Source organism: Rhinoderma darwinii, chromosome 3, assembly GCF_050947455.1.
Source record: "Rhinoderma darwinii isolate aRhiDar2 chromosome 3, aRhiDar2.hap1, whole genome shotgun sequence".
Lineage (NCBI taxonomy): Eukaryota > Metazoa > Chordata > Amphibia > Anura > Rhinodermatidae > Rhinoderma > Rhinoderma darwinii.
Genome location: NC_134689.1, coordinates 227,101,887 through 227,120,424, shown reverse-complemented (window position 1 = coordinate 227,120,424; position 18,538 = coordinate 227,101,887). Strand labels below are relative to the sequence as shown.

Below are 18,538 nucleotides of genomic sequence, written 5' to 3'. Positions count from 1 at the left end.
GGAGGCGCGCCATACAGTCGGTGGGTACTCGCCGGAGAAGCGGGGCAATGCTTCGGCCAAAAGCGTCACAGCCGTCCTCGTCGCCGCAGCGACGCAGGTACTCAAGTACCCGGGAGTCCACTTGGGCAGCTGCGGATCCGTCACGAGGCACCTGGAGTTGGCTGGACGCCTGTGGGGCAGGTTCTGGTGCTGTCGCCTCTGGGGTTAAGGGCAGTCCGGGATTTTCTTCTGGTGGCGCCTGCGCCTCCTCATGGGCAGGCTCCTCTTCCGTGTCCAGAAGATTGTCACTGCATCTGTATTCAAAAATGTACACGTCTTCGTAACATTGCCACAAGGGACAAACCATCAATTATGGGGGCATGACATGTGAACACAGACATGTCTTCAAGGCACAGTCATTACTTACGGCCGCATTTCCATTATGTCCTTCAGGAACATTAGCTGCTGAGTGTAAATGTATCGCCTCTTTTTGGTGGCCCCGTCACCACTGCGGCCTCTAGCGCCATTTTCACGGCGGAATTGATCCCGCCAGCTTCTCCACCGGGTTTTTACATCATCAACTGTAGAAAGGACCAAAACAACAAAATGCTACTGTCACCAGGTGCCATACCCGAAATATGCACTTGTTGTAAACGTTGCCATTCCCTTACACACCAATATACATGATCTACAAGCTGACTGATGCTGGGACACAGCCGTAACGTTGGCCATTGGGAACATGTTAACACAAGGATACACTACAGCATGTGGGTTTTACAGGGCATAGATAAATCAATGTACTTACCAATGCTCTTGCGGTCTCGTGTGCTGCCTTTAGCCCACTCGTCACTGAAGAGGGTCTGCGCGACCTCATTCCACGCGACCTCCTTACCCGTGCGGTCGTGGTAGGCCTCCGCACGCGTGTCCCACAACAGTGGCCTCTCCTGGACCAGGCAGATCATCTTCTCCACATCACACGCACGAGGCATTGCAGCAGATGTCGGTGGGAAAATGAAGCATGTGCCCAACAAGGGAAAAGCCACTTCCTGGTTGCTGCTTGTTTGGACCTGTTGTCTCAACTCATTTACATAGAGTTAACAAGTGTTGCGTGAAAAACGCTGTGCGTACGGAAGTGCTTCCATGTGGCATGCGTTTTTTTCACTCACCCATTGACTTCAATGGGTGCATGATGCGTGAAAAACACTGAAAGAACGGACATGTCGTGACTTTTGCGCAACGGACCAACGCTGCGTAAAAATCACGCACATGTCTGCACGGCCCCATAGACTAATATAGGTCCGTGCAACGCGCGTGAAAATCACGCGCGTTGCACGGACGTATATCCCGTTCGTCTGAATAAAGCCTAAGACAGATAGTAATACCACACAAAATAGTTACTAGTTTACATTTCCCATATGTCTACTTTATGTTTGCATCGTTTTTTGAACGTCCTTTTATTTTTCTAGGACGTTACAAGGCTTAGAACTTTAGCAGCAATTTCTCATATTTTAAAGAAAATTTAAAAAGGCTATTTTTTCAGGGACCAGTTCAGATCTGAGGTGGCTTTGAAGGCCTTATATATTAGAAAATCCCCAGAAGTCACCCCATTTTGAAAACTGCACCCCTCAAGGTATTCGAATCAGCATTCACAAAGTGTTTAACCCTTTAGGCGTTTCACAGGAATTAAAGCAATGTAGAGGTGAAATTTACAAATTTTTTTTTTTTTGCCAAAATTAATTTCTAATAGATGTCTACATTATGTTTGCATCATTTTTTGAACATTCTTTTATTTTTCTAGGACGTTATACGGCTTAAAACTTTAGCAGCTATTTCTCACATTTTCAAGAAAATTTCAAAAGGCTCTTTTTTCAGTGACCAGTTCAGTTCTGAAGTGACTTTAAAGGGCCTTATATATTGGAAAGGCCCCATCAATCACCACATTTTAAAAACTGCACCCCCTCAAAGTATTCAAAACAGTATTTAGAAAGTGTCTTAACCCTTTAGGCGCGTCACAGGATTTAGAGCAAAGTGGAGGTGAAATTTACTAATTAAATTTTTTGGGACTGAAATTCATTTGTAATAAATTTTTTCCTGTAACACAGAATATTTTACCAGAGAAACGCAACTCAATATTTATTGCCCAGATTCTGCAGTTTTTAGAAATATCCCGTACGTGGCGCTAGTGTACTAATAGACTGGATTTTCAGGCCTCCTTTCTATTCGAAAATATTGTAGACACCATGTCAGGTTTGAAATGGTCTTGTGGTGGCAAAACATTGGAAAAACCCTAAAAAAGACACCATTTTGAGAACTACACCCCCAAGGAATTAATCTAGGGGTATAGTGAGCATTTTGACCCACTGGTTTTTTTTGCTAAATTTCTTTGAATTAAGCCATAAAAATGAAAATCTACATTTTTTCCAATAAAACATACAATGTTTTCATTTTTACAAGGAATAAATGAGAAAAAACACCTCAACCTTTGTAAAGCAATTTCTCCCAATTACAGAAATACCCCATATGTGGTCATAAACTTATGACCAAAACAGTGGAAACACCCAAAAAGTGATCCCATTTTGGAAACTACACCCCTTATGGAGTTTATCTAGGGGTATAGTAAGCATTTTGACCCCACTGATTTTATGCAGAATTCATTGGAAGTAGGCTGTGAAAATGAAAATCTACGTTTTTTCCCATAATATGAGGTTTAACTTAGATTTTTTCATTTTCACAATGGCTAAAGGAGAAAAAGAACCCCAATATTTGTAAAACAATTTCTCCTGAGCATGGCAATACCCTATATGTGGACATAAATTGCTGATCATACCCACAGCAGGGCTTGGAAGGGAAGAAGCGTTATTTGGCCTTTGGAGCTCAAATTTTGCGGGAATAGTTTGCAGTGCCATGCCACATTTTCAAAGCCCCTGTGGGACCAAATCAGTGGAAACCCCCAAAAAGTGAGCCCATTTGGGAAACTAAACCCCTGAAGGAATTTATTGAGGGGTATAGTGAGCATTTTGACCCCACTGTATTTTTGCAGAATTTAGTGTAATTATGCCGTTAAATTAAAATATATATTTTTTTTATTAAACGTGGAAATTTTGAATTTCAAAAATAGAAAATGCACCCCTACATCTCAAAAGCCCATATGTGGTAATAAACTGCTATTTGGACACACAGCAGAGCTCAGGAGGGAAGGACTGCCATTTAGCTTTTGAAGCTCAAGTTTTGCTGCAATGCTTTTCGGTGCCATGTCGCATTTGCAAAGTCCCTGAGGGACCAAAACTGTGGAAACCCCCCAAAAGTGAACCCAGTCGAATTAGGACATGAAAATGAATATCAACATTTTTTACTCTAAAATGTTGCATTTTTTCATTTCCACAAGGGACAAAGGAGGAAAATCCCCCCAACATTGGCAAACAATTTCTTCCGATTACGGCAATACCCCACATGTGGTCATAAACTGCTGTTTGGACATACGTCAGGGCTCAGAAAGACAGGAGCTCTATTTGGCATGCAGATCCTGCCACGTCGCATTTGCAAAAACTTGAGTTACCAGAGTGCAGTGGTAGCCCCCAAGAAGTGATCCCATTTTAGAAACTACACCCCTCCATGCATTTATCATTTGCCTGGACATATGACAGGGCTTAGAAATGAAGAGCACCATGCGCATTTGAGGCCTATTTTGGTGATTTTCACAGCATTGGCCCACAATTGCAGGGCTCTGAGGTCAAATAGTAAAACAAACCCCCAAGTAGTCACCCCTATTTTGGAAACCACACCCCGTAAGGCATATTAAGGGGTGTAGTGATCATTTTGATCCCACGTACTTTTTCATTAGAAATTAATGCGTAGCGGATGGTGCAAAGTAAAAATTGTGATTTTCCACTAATAAGCCATTTTAGTGCACAATATGTTGTGCCCAGTTTGTGCCACTGAAGACAAATACCTCATAAAATGTTAAGTGGGTTCTCCCGGGTAAGGTAATGCCATATATGTGGACCTAAACTGCTCTTTGGGCACGCTGTAGGGCTCAGAAGAGAGGGAGCGCTATTTGGCTTTTGGAGCGCAGATTTAGTTGGTAGTAGTTCTGTTTTACATTTTGCTGGTATTTCATTTTATAATGTGGAGGCATGTAAGCTGTGCGGAGTACATCAGGACATAATAAGAGGATATAATAATGCGGTAAATAAATAATATTTCACAGATGTGTGGTCAGTGTCACACTGATAAATGGTGCCCAAACTTATCCACTTTTGAAACACTCTGCACATTTTGCGTCGCCATATTCTGAGAGCCAAAACTCTTCTATTTTTACTCCACCGGAGCTGTGTGAGGGCATATTTGTTGCTGGATAATCTTTAGATTTCATTGGTACCATTTTGTGGTACATGCGATTTTTTTTATCACCTTTTATTCCATTTTTTGACAAGCAAGGTGACCAAAAAAAAGCAATTCTGACAATGTTTTTTATTAATTTTTTTACGGTGTTCACCGTGGGCTATAAATGACATTTTACTTTATTCTGCAGGTCGATACGATTACAGCGATACCATATATACGTATTTTTTTTAATGATTTGCAGCGTTTGCACAACTTTTACACTTTTATTCAACAATTTTATTAACTTTTTGTTTTGTCCTATTAGGGGACTTGAAGGCCTGCACCTCTGATTTTTGCTCTAATACATTGCACTACTCATGTTGTGCAATGCATTAGAGCTGTCAGTTATTCACTGACAGCAAGCCTAATGGGCTTCACTGACAGACAGCTGGGCCTAATGGGCTTCCATACGTGGCAGATCAGGAGGCCATTGTTAGGCCTCAGATTGCCATAGCAACGTTCGGCAACCCTGCGATCATATTAAACCACTAAGATGCTGCCATAGTTTTTATCACGACATCTAAGGGGTTAATGGCAGGGATTGGAGCTAGCTCCGCTCCCTGCCATTACAGCCGGGTGTCAGCTGTGACATACAGCTGACACCGGTGGCTGATGTCGCAGGCTCTGCTTCTGACCCTGCGCCATCTTGTTTCTGGGGACGGAAGCCTTTTAGACCCCGCCTCCGAGCGGGACCTAACAGGCCTCCATACTTTTCAGACAGGAGGCCATTGCTAGGCCTCCAGTCCGCCAAAGAAGATATCGGAAACCCCGCACTTACATTGGTGGGTTCCGATCTGCTGGTAAACCCCATAGATGCAGCGCTAGCTTTTGAGCGTTGCATTTAAGGGGTTAATTGGCCGGATTGGAGGCTCGTAATATACAGCTGACACCCAGTTACGTTGTTTTGACCTTGGCAACAGCAACGTAATAGTACGTTGTATGTCGACAAGGGGTTAGAGAATTGTGTTCAGAATGATTTTTGTGGCCACATCGCTGCTAATAGCCGGCAGGTGGCAGGCAGGGATAGTGTTTGTGTTGCATTTCCTGGGCAACACTGACGCCTAGGAAGCCGACGAGTCCCAGACTGATGACATCATCGAGGCTCCAAAAGAGCACTCCACCTGCAGGTAATTCCTTGATTATGTTTTCTCAGCTCTGTTTGTTCTCCTGCCTAACAATGTTCCTCTCAGCCTACCATAGGCCATCTCGGGGGTTACAACCTCAGCATTCCCTTGCAGTGGAGTCCAAACCCTCTCGTGGTAGTATAGGGTGAAGAGAAGGGGAGCTCCATAAACTCTGTCCCCTGAGTCAGTCCAACTCAATCTGGTAGCGGTATTGCTTGCTGGTTTTCATCCAACTTGGGCTGTGCCCGTCAGCATGCCTCTGAGCCACACTCCAGCACCTCCATAGCTAGTCCAGGTATTGTGCTCTGTCCCATCCGGTCCGGTGCATCAGAGTACACCTCTATACAGGTACACTTTCCCAATATTGAGCGTGATAATGAAAACTCTAAGTGTCAGAAAAATGGGGGTATGAACCCAAAATAGATCAATATGTTTGCCATATTCTCAAAGTGGAATATGGAATGCACTATACTGTAACTACACTTTAGTGTACAGCTCAATTGTACACCAGCATTATTGAATGTGCTTGATTCTGATAGAGGCCTATTCTGGTCAATAGGTCTATTTATTAAGCATTCTAACTATTCCTATAGATGGGAATTATAGAAATTGTACAGCCAAGGACACACATTTAATTCATTCTATTTATGGTTCACTCAACTAGTACATTACGTAAACTTCTATGTTTCTTTCAAGAAGCTATAATTCACAGGTGGCAATGACAAAATAGACACTTGTAATGCTGGTTTATTAAGGTGCTGGTACCTTTGTCTGAAATGTACAGAACAGGTGTGTCAGAAAAGGGTGTTCCCAGGCAAGAGAAAGGACTCTTTTCTCTACCATGGTGCATTCAACATCGTCATCCATAAGAACAACATCTTTTTTCAGAACTTTCATTGCAAAGAATTGGTTGGTCTCTTTCATTTCTGTAAGGTAAACCTAGAAGAACAGCAGTTACTAGCACATTTAATATAACAAATTGTACAAAGTAAAATAATAATAGCCCATACCTACAATAACGTTTCCCTTATGTGAGTGCTCTTCGAGGTTATGAGTGCATGAGTGTGCGTATGTGATAAAAGTGTTGTGTGTCAGGTGTGGGCGATTTATTATTATTGATTGTGTTTCAAAAACAATGTTCTTATTTTCTTGAATGTATTATTATTTCCTTTTTTTTTAATAGTTTTGTTATTGTTGTCATCTGCTGTGTCTGATTTGCCTGTGATAAATAGTTCATCCATATTTCAAGGTATATGAATCTTTCTTTGCCTTTACAACTATGGCCTACAGTATAATCCCTTGGGATTTGCTGCTACCACTGTTGAGCACTCATGCGGTTTTATTCCTTAGATGTGTAACATGAAAGGTGGTTAAGGACAAATATAAAAAAGTTATTATTGCAATTAAAAAATATAAAATATAAAAATGTTATGTTATTGAAAATTGACTTGATTTATTTGTTGACTGAAATAATAAACCATACCAGTATCGTTGTGCTACTTTATTAAACCATAGAAACATTTAAAAGGCAAAGTAAATTGTTTATGTAGCATCAATTTAGAATCCATTTATTTTATTATCATCGCAGCAGATATTATTGACATTCCAGTACCAAGGACATATTTTTAATATGATATAACTATAATATAATTCTGTTGACTGTCGGGGGTCCCAGAAGTCAAACCCCCAGATCAAATAATGATGAGTTTTTGTTACGTTTCTCACTGTAGATGTGGATCCTCTGAGCAAAAATAAGTTGAGTTCTGGCATCACTTCGGTACAAAGTCTAAGGAATCTGCCTGGTCTAGGGTCTGTATTTAGAGGTCTGGTCCAGGGTCTGTATATATTTAGGATGTTTATTCTGGGGTCTGTATTTTTTTTAGGGGGTCTGGTCTGAGGACTGCAATAGTTTAGCAGGTCTGGGATCTGTATGTATTCTAGGGTCTGTTCTGAAGTCTGAATATATTGGTCTGAGTTAATGTATGGGCCTGGGGCCTAAATTTGCTCAGCGTTCTACTCTGCGGTCTGGAATAGCTTAGTGATCTGGTCTGGGGTATGGAACAATTTAGGAGGTTTGGTGTCTACATGTTTGTGTTGCTTTAAAGGCTGGAAATGGCTGCAGAAGCGAGGGGCAAATAGGTTTCAGCAATAAACTCTGTCAGGAGAGGTCGATTTAACAGTCTGTGTCAGCTGAAGAAGAAAAGAAAAGGGAACCACTCCCATCAGAGAAGATGGCACGTGTGAGTCACTGGATTTATAGAGAATCTGTCTCCTTACCTGACATGTCTGTTATAGGAAATCCTTGTATTCCACAAAAAGTCTCTGTGTAGTTGAGGACTAATAGACAAATGCCATTTTCCTTGTCAGTAGGATGTGTCCCTACACAGTGTGATACTGTGAGCGATGTTTGAAGACTATCAGTGACACCCATTTGTTAGTGCTAGCACAGAAAGGTGGTGTTGACTATAGACATGGCGTGGCAGAGTGTCAGTAGAGAAGAGGGGCCTAAGTTGGAGTAACCATAGCCCAGGGCCTATGGTCTACTTAATCCGCCACTAGCAGTAGCGCTAAAAGAGAAGTAGCGTAGTCAGGAACGGAGCCAAGGCCAGTCACCAGGGAAGCAGTCAGGGAATGCAAAAGGTCAGAGGATGAAATGTTAGAGCAGTCAGGAAATAGCTAGGGGTCAAAACCGGGAATACATCAACTGGTACCAGCCGAACAATCCAAGGGACGGTAGCGAAATCTGGGAAAGAGGCCGAGGTCAGGGTCAAAGTGCTAGAATGGGGAGATGTTAGTAATGCCTATCCTAAGAATAGGCCATTAATAGTAAAGGCCTGGAATACCCCTTTAACTAAGGAGAGTTATTATTTCTGGAAGTGATGCATTAAAAAGTGTTAAGTAAACATTAAAGTTTTACCTTTCCAAAGCTTCCCTTGCCAAGCATTTTATGCAAGACAAAGTCATCAAATGTTACTTTAATGTGACTGCATGGTTCTTCTATCCTCAATGTCGGCCCAGCTGTAGTTTCTGTATATTTAGACTCTTCTGCTGGAAATTCCCAAGAAATGCCTTGAGACTCTAGATTACATAGATTATACAGAAAAATAGGGAAATGTAATAGTTATGTTAATAATAAAATATAGTATATAAATAATCATGCATTGATACTTTACATGATAAAAACAGGACACTGTATGTTTGCGCATTAATAATATTTAAAAAAAATTACAACAAACTTTTATTTCACACTTCATTTCAATGCAAAGTGACTTTGTGCAACAAAGTAAGCCATGTCCCAATATGTGGCAACTCTCCATATAAATTGTAGCCTCAGGTTTGATGAATAGCATTATTACACATTGGCCCACATTAATAATGCAGGTTACGCCAGGTTTTAGCACATTACAACGTGCAACAAATTTGTGGTTAAATCTGCAACTTTTTTCGGCACTCAAAATTTGATAGTTCAGACAAAAGTGGGCAAGGTCTCCAAGAAGACGTCGTTTTAGTCAAGTTTATTAAAAGCTATGTACACCTTTGAGGGGCATTTTTTTTATTTTTATAAACAGGTCAGTCATTGTTTTTGGTGTAACTTTTTAATTAGTCTTTATTAAAAATTAGTTTACCTTTTTGGATACAGCTGCTCTGTATCCTGTATCATTTGCTATGACCTGAATCCATCAGTCCCGTGGACCTGACGTGTTTAGTGTCTGCAGACACGCAGGATCCACCTGTAATCTATCACATCTAAGTTATGAACGCAGGACCCGCTGTCACTGAACCCGTCAGAACCGCGGACCTGACGGGAACAGGATTTAGCACTACACTGCTTTTTATACAGAAGACAGAGCAGCTGTATCCAAAAAAGTAAAACTAATTTTTAATAAAGAATAATTATAAAGTTACACCAAATATACTGACTGACCTGTTAATAAAAATGAAAAAAAAAAATGACCATCAAAGGTTTACATAGAAAGCCTCTAAATAGAATAGTGCAAATTTTGTTGCAAATCTACACTAGAGGCATGCACTTTCCAAGTAATACACCAGTCTTAATAAATGTGGGCCATTGAGTATAAGTTCTTTGTCGTACGTATATATTATTTTGGTATGTATTACAAACAAGTCATTCAAATATACAGGCTAATCAAACGTTGTATCTTAGGATCTGTTAATATCACATTGAGGCTTCCTTCAGGTGTTGTTTGGGCATACTGTGGCATACGTAGCATATAGGCTCTTACTAGAAAATGATTTTAATTTTGCGGAATTCCTCTGTATAGGAAAGTACAACAGACAGGTTTCTTATACAGTTAAAAAATTGTATTGCGACTCATACCGACCCAGCAGATGCCAAAAAAAAACCACTATTGGCAACCATCAGGTAAACCTATCAATAGGTTCGGTATATGCGCTGAAAGCTTTCCCAGAGCATATGCAAACAGAGATAGGAAACATGATGTGAACAGAGCTTTACTTGTTTGTTACATTGTCTTGTACCTTTCTTCACAGATAAAACGACAGCTTGATCTTGAAACGTACTTCTGTGACCAACTTCAATGGGGCCTTCTCTGTAGATACATTCAGATTCTCTCTGCCGCCTACCCTAGAATCAGGACAAAAGTATACCTCTTAACATTAAGTACAAGTTTGTTCTGCCGAATATGGTTTTCTGAAAGCTCCATTCAGATGTATGGGACAGTCACAGAAATTTCTGCAACGTATCTGCGCATGTGAGTATACACTTAGGCCAGGATCACACACACAGTTTTGATGGAGTTCTTGTGGCAGTTTTTGGCTAAGTTTTTTGACCCTTCCCTTTATACTTTTCCTTTCCAAAAATTTTGGCAAAAACTGCTACAAAAACGGCATTAAAACTATGTTTGTGATCCTGGCCTTAAGGCTGCAACATTCAGACCCCCTCCAGCTCTACTAAACAGATCTCAGATCACTAAAGAACTTTATGGTGATCTAACTTTGGTTCAGGTATCAAGATGTTGCGGACGGATTTAGGCCCTGTGAACACATGAGAATTCTATTGAAGTGACATAAAACTGCCAGTAATGGACAATTCTATTTACCTGTTGTGTGCTCTCTATCATTGCCAGTGCTTCTGCCATCAACTTCTGATTCACCCCACATAGGTTTGCTACTTTACTTTGACACTTGTGATGAACATTCATACCACATTCTTTATACAACAGAAGAAGAGAAACAATTATTATAATTTCTTGCATAACAACTACTAACATTTTTAGCAATACCTTTCCCTAAATTAAAAGATTTCTGGGGCATATTTATTAAAGCATTGGAGGGCACCTGATAAATGGCTCAATTACATTTTCCATTATATAACAGATGCCAGCTCGATGCCAGTTTTGACTTGTCGTACATGTTGTACACTTGGGTTAGGTAAAAATCTATCAGAGATTGATAAATTGTATATCTGGGTGTCTTAGGCTATGCTCACACTTGGCGTAATTCACTTGCAAGTGTAGTACAATGAATGTGAATGAGGTTAAACAAGATTTATGTCATAGATTTCTAATGCATGTACAGTTTGCACAGGATTTACTGCCTTATGCAGCTGACATTTTCCACCACCTGTAAACGTGGCTTCATAAATGTCTCAGCTACTTTATAAATATTGAGTCAGTTCATTGAGAAGGTTTGCAAGATGCTATAATTCAGGCTGTCTCAATGTGTATAAGTACAATGTAAGGTTTTCATGTAAGGCAAAGTGTTTTGTGTTCTATGGCTGTAGAATGTACATAGTTTACAGACATTATGCATCATTTTAATTTAAAGTAAGTTACATAGTGAACAGAGAATATTATCATTTTAAGAAGTTAAGCCTTAAAATATACCTTCATGGTAAATCTATACAATCTGTATAATGGTGGTAATAACAAGCAGAAGATACTCTATCGTCTTGTGAGGATCAGTAATTGTTTCTTGAATTGCCAATAAAACTTTCAGAATAGCTGAAGCCACAGGGGACTTTTCTCAGACAGTGTAAAATATCTTTAGTTCTATACATAGAATAACTACTTTTCTCTACTGCTGTCAATAAGAAGACTCCTCGACTTACCTGCACACTTTAATCCTTGCTTTGCCAAGCCCCACAGAAGAGTCCCGCAGTGTTCACAGAAGGTTGGACTTTTATAATTGTACACTTTAAATCTGTGTGGCATGTCTATCTTAAATCTCTCTTTGTGGAGCTGTAAGAAAAATGGGTCATTGGACTCAACTGAGAATTCATATGCAGCACTGGCGTGTATGCAATTATTGAAAAAGACATGATAGAAGTTCTGTAACTTGGATATAATATTCAGCGAGTAAGACATGCATTTCAGAATCATTATCAGGGCAATATGCAGGCACTTACTGGCTGGCATCATTACAGGATGAGACTATGTTATACAGTGGGTGCACAATACATATTTTGCTGTTCATACATTTGTACACATTGTACGTTTATTGTAATATGTATTGGTGTGATAGCAATGTGGGGTTAATTATTTACAGCATTGAAATATGCAATATTTTAGTAAAAGCAGCTTAACTCTCCAGACAATATATAGCTCGGTGGCTCAGTGGTTAGCACTGTTGGGCTGGGTTCACACGACCTATTTTCAGACGTAAACGAGGCCTATTATGCCTCGTTTTACGTCTGAAAATAGGGCTACAATACGTCGGCAAACATCTGCCCATTCATTTGAATGGGTTTGCCGACGTACTGTGCAGACAACCTGTCATTTACGCGTCGTCGTTTGACAGCGTAAAAATACAGCCTCGTCAAAAGAAGTGCAGGACACTTCTTTCAGACGTAATTTGAGCCGTACTTCATTGAACTCAATGAAGCACAGCTCAAAATTTACGGCTGTCAGAGAAGCCTCACAAAATGCGAGGAGGAGCAATTACGGCTGAAACGAGGCAGCTGTTTTCTCCTGAAAACAGTCTGTCATTTCAGCCGTAAAAGCCTGCTACCGTGTGCACATACCCTTGCCTTGCAGCGCTGGGGTCCTGGGTTCAAATCAAATTTCTTCCCACGAGTTTCCTTTCCACCCAAGAATTTAGATTGTGAGCCCCAATGGGGACAGTATAAGAGGACCTCTGTACAGCGCTGCGTAATATGTTAGCACTATATAAGTAACTGAAATAAATACGGAAATACACATGTATCGAAAGACGTATATATAAACCATATCTCAAAATGAGGAAACATTGTGTATTAACAGGTTATCCTTAAGAGCAGTGTAACAATGAGGAGTAAATATCGTAAGCGGAGAATTGCACCAGGGACCCCAAACTTTAGTAAATTTCTCTACGCGTCCCCTATTCATATATACCAATCTAGCATATGATAACATGGAATTAACCAAAGATCTCCATTGAGAAAGTGTGAGAGGGCTTGGGCCCATCCATGTGATCGACACAGACTTACAAGCCATAAATAGCGCTTCCCTCAGAAATATCCTGGTATGATTAGACCATAGGTCTTCTGAAATAATCCCAAATAAGCATAGTAAAGGTGTTGTAGGTACTGGAAACTGAATAATATCATTAAGCAGTTTTACTACATCAGTCCAGAATGATTGGATCCATGGACACATCCAAATCATATGCCAAAAATCAGATTCTACATCTGTGGCACTCAGTGGTAGGGCATCTACCCATTTTACGGAGCCTCACTGGAGTCAAGTGGCTTTGGTGGATAATGAAGAGCTGTGTCATCCTATTATTGGCCACTGGGGATACTAATACATGAGAATGTAACACATCCTTCCATGTTTCAGAGTCAATTTCGGGTATGAGATTTTTCCCTTTATCCTCCGCTACCAGCGGAGCTGCCGCCAGTTTCGATTGAATGAGAAAAGAATATATAGCAGAGATCTCTGAACCTGTCAGTCCCGCAAACCTGACAGATACAGGTTTCAGCAGTAGATACAGTTGCCCAGTATACAGGATACAAAGCAGCTGTATCTCAAAAAGTAAACATTATTTTTAATAAAAAGTATTTTAAAAGTTGCACCAATTACACTGACTGACATTTTTATTTAAAAAAAACAACAAAAAAACTATTTCAAAGTTGTACATAGCCTTTAAAAGTTGCATTTATTGGTCTGTGCCTACTTACTTCCGAGTGTCAATAGAGACAATGTTAGCAAAAATGAAACATCAAAGTCGTATCACTTTACAAAGCATATTTCCAGCAACAAAAGCCTCATTTAGGTTTGAAAGTCATCATTAAATGTAGGGGACCTCGAGCATGTCTTGCTTTCATTTGTCATCCTGTATTTCAGGATTTCTGGTTACAGGAGTCAAAGCTTATGAAGTGTAGATGTAAAGTGCAAAGTGCATCTCAGGGGTATAGGGACCAGACTTCAAACACTTTTGAAGTGGAGGAGAATTGAAGGTTTTATGCAAGGTTCCTGTATGACTCAGAAGTGCAGAACAAGCAGAAATGTTATTGACATTATTTGACTTATCTCCTAGTAATGTCTTTTATCATTTATTTTCAGAAGCAAACAGACTTGAAATCTATATTTTTCTCAGGTGGCACCAATGAATACAGGTGAAGGAGAAAATGTATTCAGCTAATTTTTATAATAATGCACCAAGAATAAAATAATAAAACATATAAATACATGTAGAATTATCTATCCCTGAAAAGGTCTACAATTTCTCGTGAGGTTATCTCCCATCTTTCAAAGATTCCTGAATGGCAATCCTGCTTGTTATGCAAAGACATGGGAACAAGGGATGTATCACTACATATCTAGGCAGACTTGTCAGGAGCCTGTGGAAACTAGTGGAAACCAGTGAGACAGCTGCAATGGTGGACATAAAGGAGTTTTCCAAGAAAAAGAAATAGTTTAAGATAATTTAAACAACTTTTAAAAAAGGTAAAATTAAAGTACTCATATTTACTTGTTGTGCTCTCATAAAAGGGAGCAATCATGTTTAATATTGTTCTTTGAACCATAGATTGATTGGATGAGTATGAATGAGCAACACAAAGGGTGTACATATCATAGAGATATACCATGAAGTTGCTGTAAAGCCCTTGGAGAGAGGGGGCCTAGCACTTTTTGGGCCCATCCTTTGTGCAACTGGGTGACAAGAACCTGTGTCTGACTGTCCTCTTCAGAGGAACTGCATTATAAGCAACAGGAGGTTGAAAAATTGGCTTTAGGTAATGGAAATCACATGAAAGGGAAATAAACACAAGTCGTTTTGTCCTGGGTGGCCAAACCTGGCACCAGAATTCAGACCCGTTTTGATCTTTGTTATGGGCACCCGTTACTTCTAGTTACATCACTGGCCAATGTATCCCACTACTAAGCCTGCGTGTATCTTGTTCTATTTAAAGTATGTTATAATAAAGGAAATTACATATTAGGAAATACAGTAGATAACATACCACAGTTTCATTACTGTTGACTGCAGATCCTGTGCACTTTGCGATGACTTTGTCAATACATTTCTTGTGAATAGCTGCATTGCACTCTAAATATTGTAAAACATGGGAAAAAAATAATATTTTAGGACATTATTTACCTGGTTTCAAAGCAATAAAATAACACCTAAAATACTTACGTCTGCATTGGTATCCTTGCTTGTTTAGGCCCCTGAGCAAATAATATATGTAGAGGAAATATAAATATAAGGATTTATATTAAATGAAATTAATACTCATAAGTAGCTTTAAATCACTTACAGTTTAATATAAAGTAATTGGTGATATAAAAAAATGAATGTAATAATACTGTAGTAAGTCTTGTTAAAAGGGTTTTCCCAACAGATATTTATTACCTATCCTCAGAATTTAACCAGCAACACTGGCCATTTATATTATACAATGGTGTATGATACACAATACTTCTCACAAACCAAAAAGAGGTAAGAAATTGGTTGATGTCATCACTGGATAGGCACTGGATGATTTGGGTAGTCAGGTGGCATAGGGAGCTTAGGTTAATGGCTCTCAGGGGCATTGTGATGCACCCTGTGCTGTGCATACCCGCCAAGGCCAGCCCTGCTTCTCTATTGGGAAAGTCAGTGATGACAGAACATTGAAGGCAAACAAAAAATATATCATTGGTATAGATATAAGGGCTATACGAAACAGAACAAATACCTGTTGCAAAGTGAAAATCTACTAAATTTATGTGTCTGTGGTAAGACTTTCTTCCCCATGGTCTCACTTTACAAAAAATAGTCAATAGAATAGAATTTACACAATGAACTGGGATTAAGTAGTTAAGGTTATTGTTTTTTTCTTTAGTAGAAAAAGATGCAAAACAAGTCAGAACTTCTAAGATAACCAAACACTCAAACTACAACACACACAAACACAGACACACACACACACACACACACACACACACACACACACACACACGCACACACACACGCACACACGCACAAATGCACAAACGCACACGCACACACACACGCACACACACACACACACAGTAATGACTGCATGTACTATGCACGTTTACAGGCTGAAATGCATTAAACATTAAAATTACCATACAAATTCATGACAAACGGAGCAAAACGTTGGCTGCGGGAAGAAAGTAGCTATAAACTCATGACACTTGACGTTATGAACCTTGGCCTGTTTAATGGCTCCACGACGCTGGTGTAAAGCAAATTGGTTTTCTGAGTCTGGATCAAAATGGCCTTTTGGATCTGTGGAAGGAAAGTAACATGAAATAAAATGAAAAGAATAAAAACAATTACTCTACTCTATGCTTTAATTTGTCATCATCTTAGTGGCAATATAATATATCTTTGCCACAAATAAAGTATTAAAATGCTTTCACAAAGTACAAACATTTCAAAGAGCCATTTAAAGTACAAACAATAATAATATTTGTAGTCATTTGCACTTTGTTTTAAAGTTAATCGGTCATAGCCACCGTTCCATGTAAACTGCGCAGTTTGAAACCCTCCTCCTCAGTGAACATCTAAAGTCATCGGGCAAACTCATGAACCACTTGACCTGACCAAATAAAAAACTGTGCTGCTGTTTACTCAAAGCTGCACAGTCCTCTCTCTCCCCGTTTACACTGATCTCAATTCAATTCAATTCAATTCAATTCAATTCAAAGAAGCTTTATTGGCAGGACCAAATACATATTAGCATTGCCAAAGCAAGTAAGAAGTAAGGGAATGAGGGATAGGGACTGAGGGCTTGGGGATAGGGACACATCTAGGGTCGGGGTTATACAAGTCCATGGCATATCATGTCTCTCTCAGTTTATGGCATGCAGTGACATATTGTGCCGCTGTGCCCACTGTGGTTTCCTCTTCACCCAGCAGGATGTAGAGTTTCTCTTGCTCTTCCATGGAGCTGAAGTCCGGTAAGAGATCAGAGAGTCTCCTGAAGTGAGTGTCCCTCACTGCTGAGTATTTGGAGCAGTGTAGCAGGAAGTGGGTCTCATCCTCCACGGCCTCCTGGTCTATATCTGTATCATTGCAGGGCAGGGAGAGGAAGTTGAACACAAACTACTTTCAGCTACTTGTCAAGTGACAATGCTGGGGCCTGGTGAAGTGAGAAACCCACTGGATACAAAGTATGAAGCATTAGGCCCTTCACCACCCAAGACTGCAGACGAAGCGGACATTAACCCCTTCACTGTACTAAACCACCAATGATGTTTACAATAGCGTTCACGTCCCAAGACCACCAAGTAAGCAGACATTAAAGCCCTTCTCTGCCCTAGACCACCAAAAAGGAAACATTTATGGCACCTCTATGAATCATATTCTCAGCAGCTCTGATATGTGATATATAAAGTGAGACAAATATTTCAATGAACTTTACTAGAAAAAGAGATGCAAAATGAATACACCTATTGATACCCTCTAATCTCTAAAATCAAATACCAACACAATAATAATGCAAAACTGCAAACAGAGACACAGAACTACTGTTTCATAGCAATCTACTACCAAACCATATTTACTAGCATGCTGTAATCTGTATTCAAATACTGAGACTTACAAAGACTTATATTTCATGCAAACACGGTATAATGTGTCATTTCCATTACAATGTAAGATCTCATTGTTTCTTTTACCTGAGTTATTGGAATAACGGTATAACAAATTTTCACATAAATAAATAAAATTTTATTCTGTACAAATAATTTTGTAGACATTCAATAAATTCCAAAATTCTTACTAAAAGCTATAAAACACCTGCTGTTGGCATAAGGGCAGATTTAGTGACATACCGGCTTTGAAGCCATGATTTAAAAAATAAAATGTACTTGCCTGATTGTTCCAGGAAATACCTCGCATTCATTATCATTCTACCTTGTGGTTTAAGTTCTATCTGCACAGAAAAGAAAAATGAGAATTTTTAACATATAGAAAAAAAGGGTTGCTATTATTCCTCCATCAAAGTATTTAAATGGAATTGTTAGGCAACATGGCTAGCACTATTGCTCTGCAGTGCCGGCTCCTGGATTCAAATCCAAGCAGGGGCAACATCTGCATGAAGTTTGTATGTTTTCCCTGTGTTCGTGTGGGTTTACTCCTCAATGGGGACAGCAAGTACGGACAACTTAAAATAATCAAATAAAACCACAGAACGACTAGAGATAAAACGCTTTTGATTGTTTCCGTCTATCTATCTATCTATCTATCTATCTATCTATCTATCTATCTATCTATCTATCTATCTATCTATCTATCTATCTATCTATCTATCTATCTATCTATTATCTATCTCATATCTATCTATCTATCTATCTATCTATCTATCTATCTATCTATCTATCTATCTATCTATCTATCTATCATCTGTCTGTCTGTCTATCTATCATCTATCTATCTATCTATCTATCTATCTATCTATCTATCTATCTATCTATCTATCTATCTAATATCTATCTATCTATCATCTATCTATCTATCTATCTATCTATCTATCTATCTATCTATCTATCTATCTATCTATCATCTATCTATCTATCTATCTATCTATCTATCTATCTATCTATCTATCTATCTATCTATCTATCTATCTA

At 39.3% G+C, this 18,538-nt stretch overlaps 1 protein-coding gene across 2 annotated transcripts in view; it reads right to left on the bottom strand.

Annotated features, from left to right (window-relative positions):
* Window positions 1-18,538, bottom strand: part of PRKCQ (protein kinase C theta) — a 199,200-nt gene that overhangs the window by 37,006 nt on the left and 143,656 nt on the right. For both annotated transcript variants that reach the window (XM_075857478.1, XM_075857479.1), the window contains 9 exons: window positions 17,781-17,841; window positions 16,028-16,190; window positions 15,090-15,121; window positions 14,914-14,999; window positions 11,578-11,707; window positions 10,568-10,677; window positions 9,987-10,092; window positions 8,404-8,564; window positions 6,252-6,425 (listed from right to left, as the gene is read on the bottom strand). In XM_075857478.1, coding sequence (XP_075713593.1) covers window positions 6,252-6,425; window positions 8,404-8,564; window positions 9,987-10,092; window positions 10,568-10,677; window positions 11,578-11,707; window positions 14,914-14,999; window positions 15,090-15,121; window positions 16,028-16,190; window positions 17,781-17,841 — 1,023 coding nt within the window. The remainder of the gene's footprint in view (window positions 1-6,251; window positions 6,426-8,403; window positions 8,565-9,986; window positions 10,093-10,567; window positions 10,678-11,577; window positions 11,708-14,913; window positions 15,000-15,089; window positions 15,122-16,027; window positions 16,191-17,780; window positions 17,842-18,538) is intronic.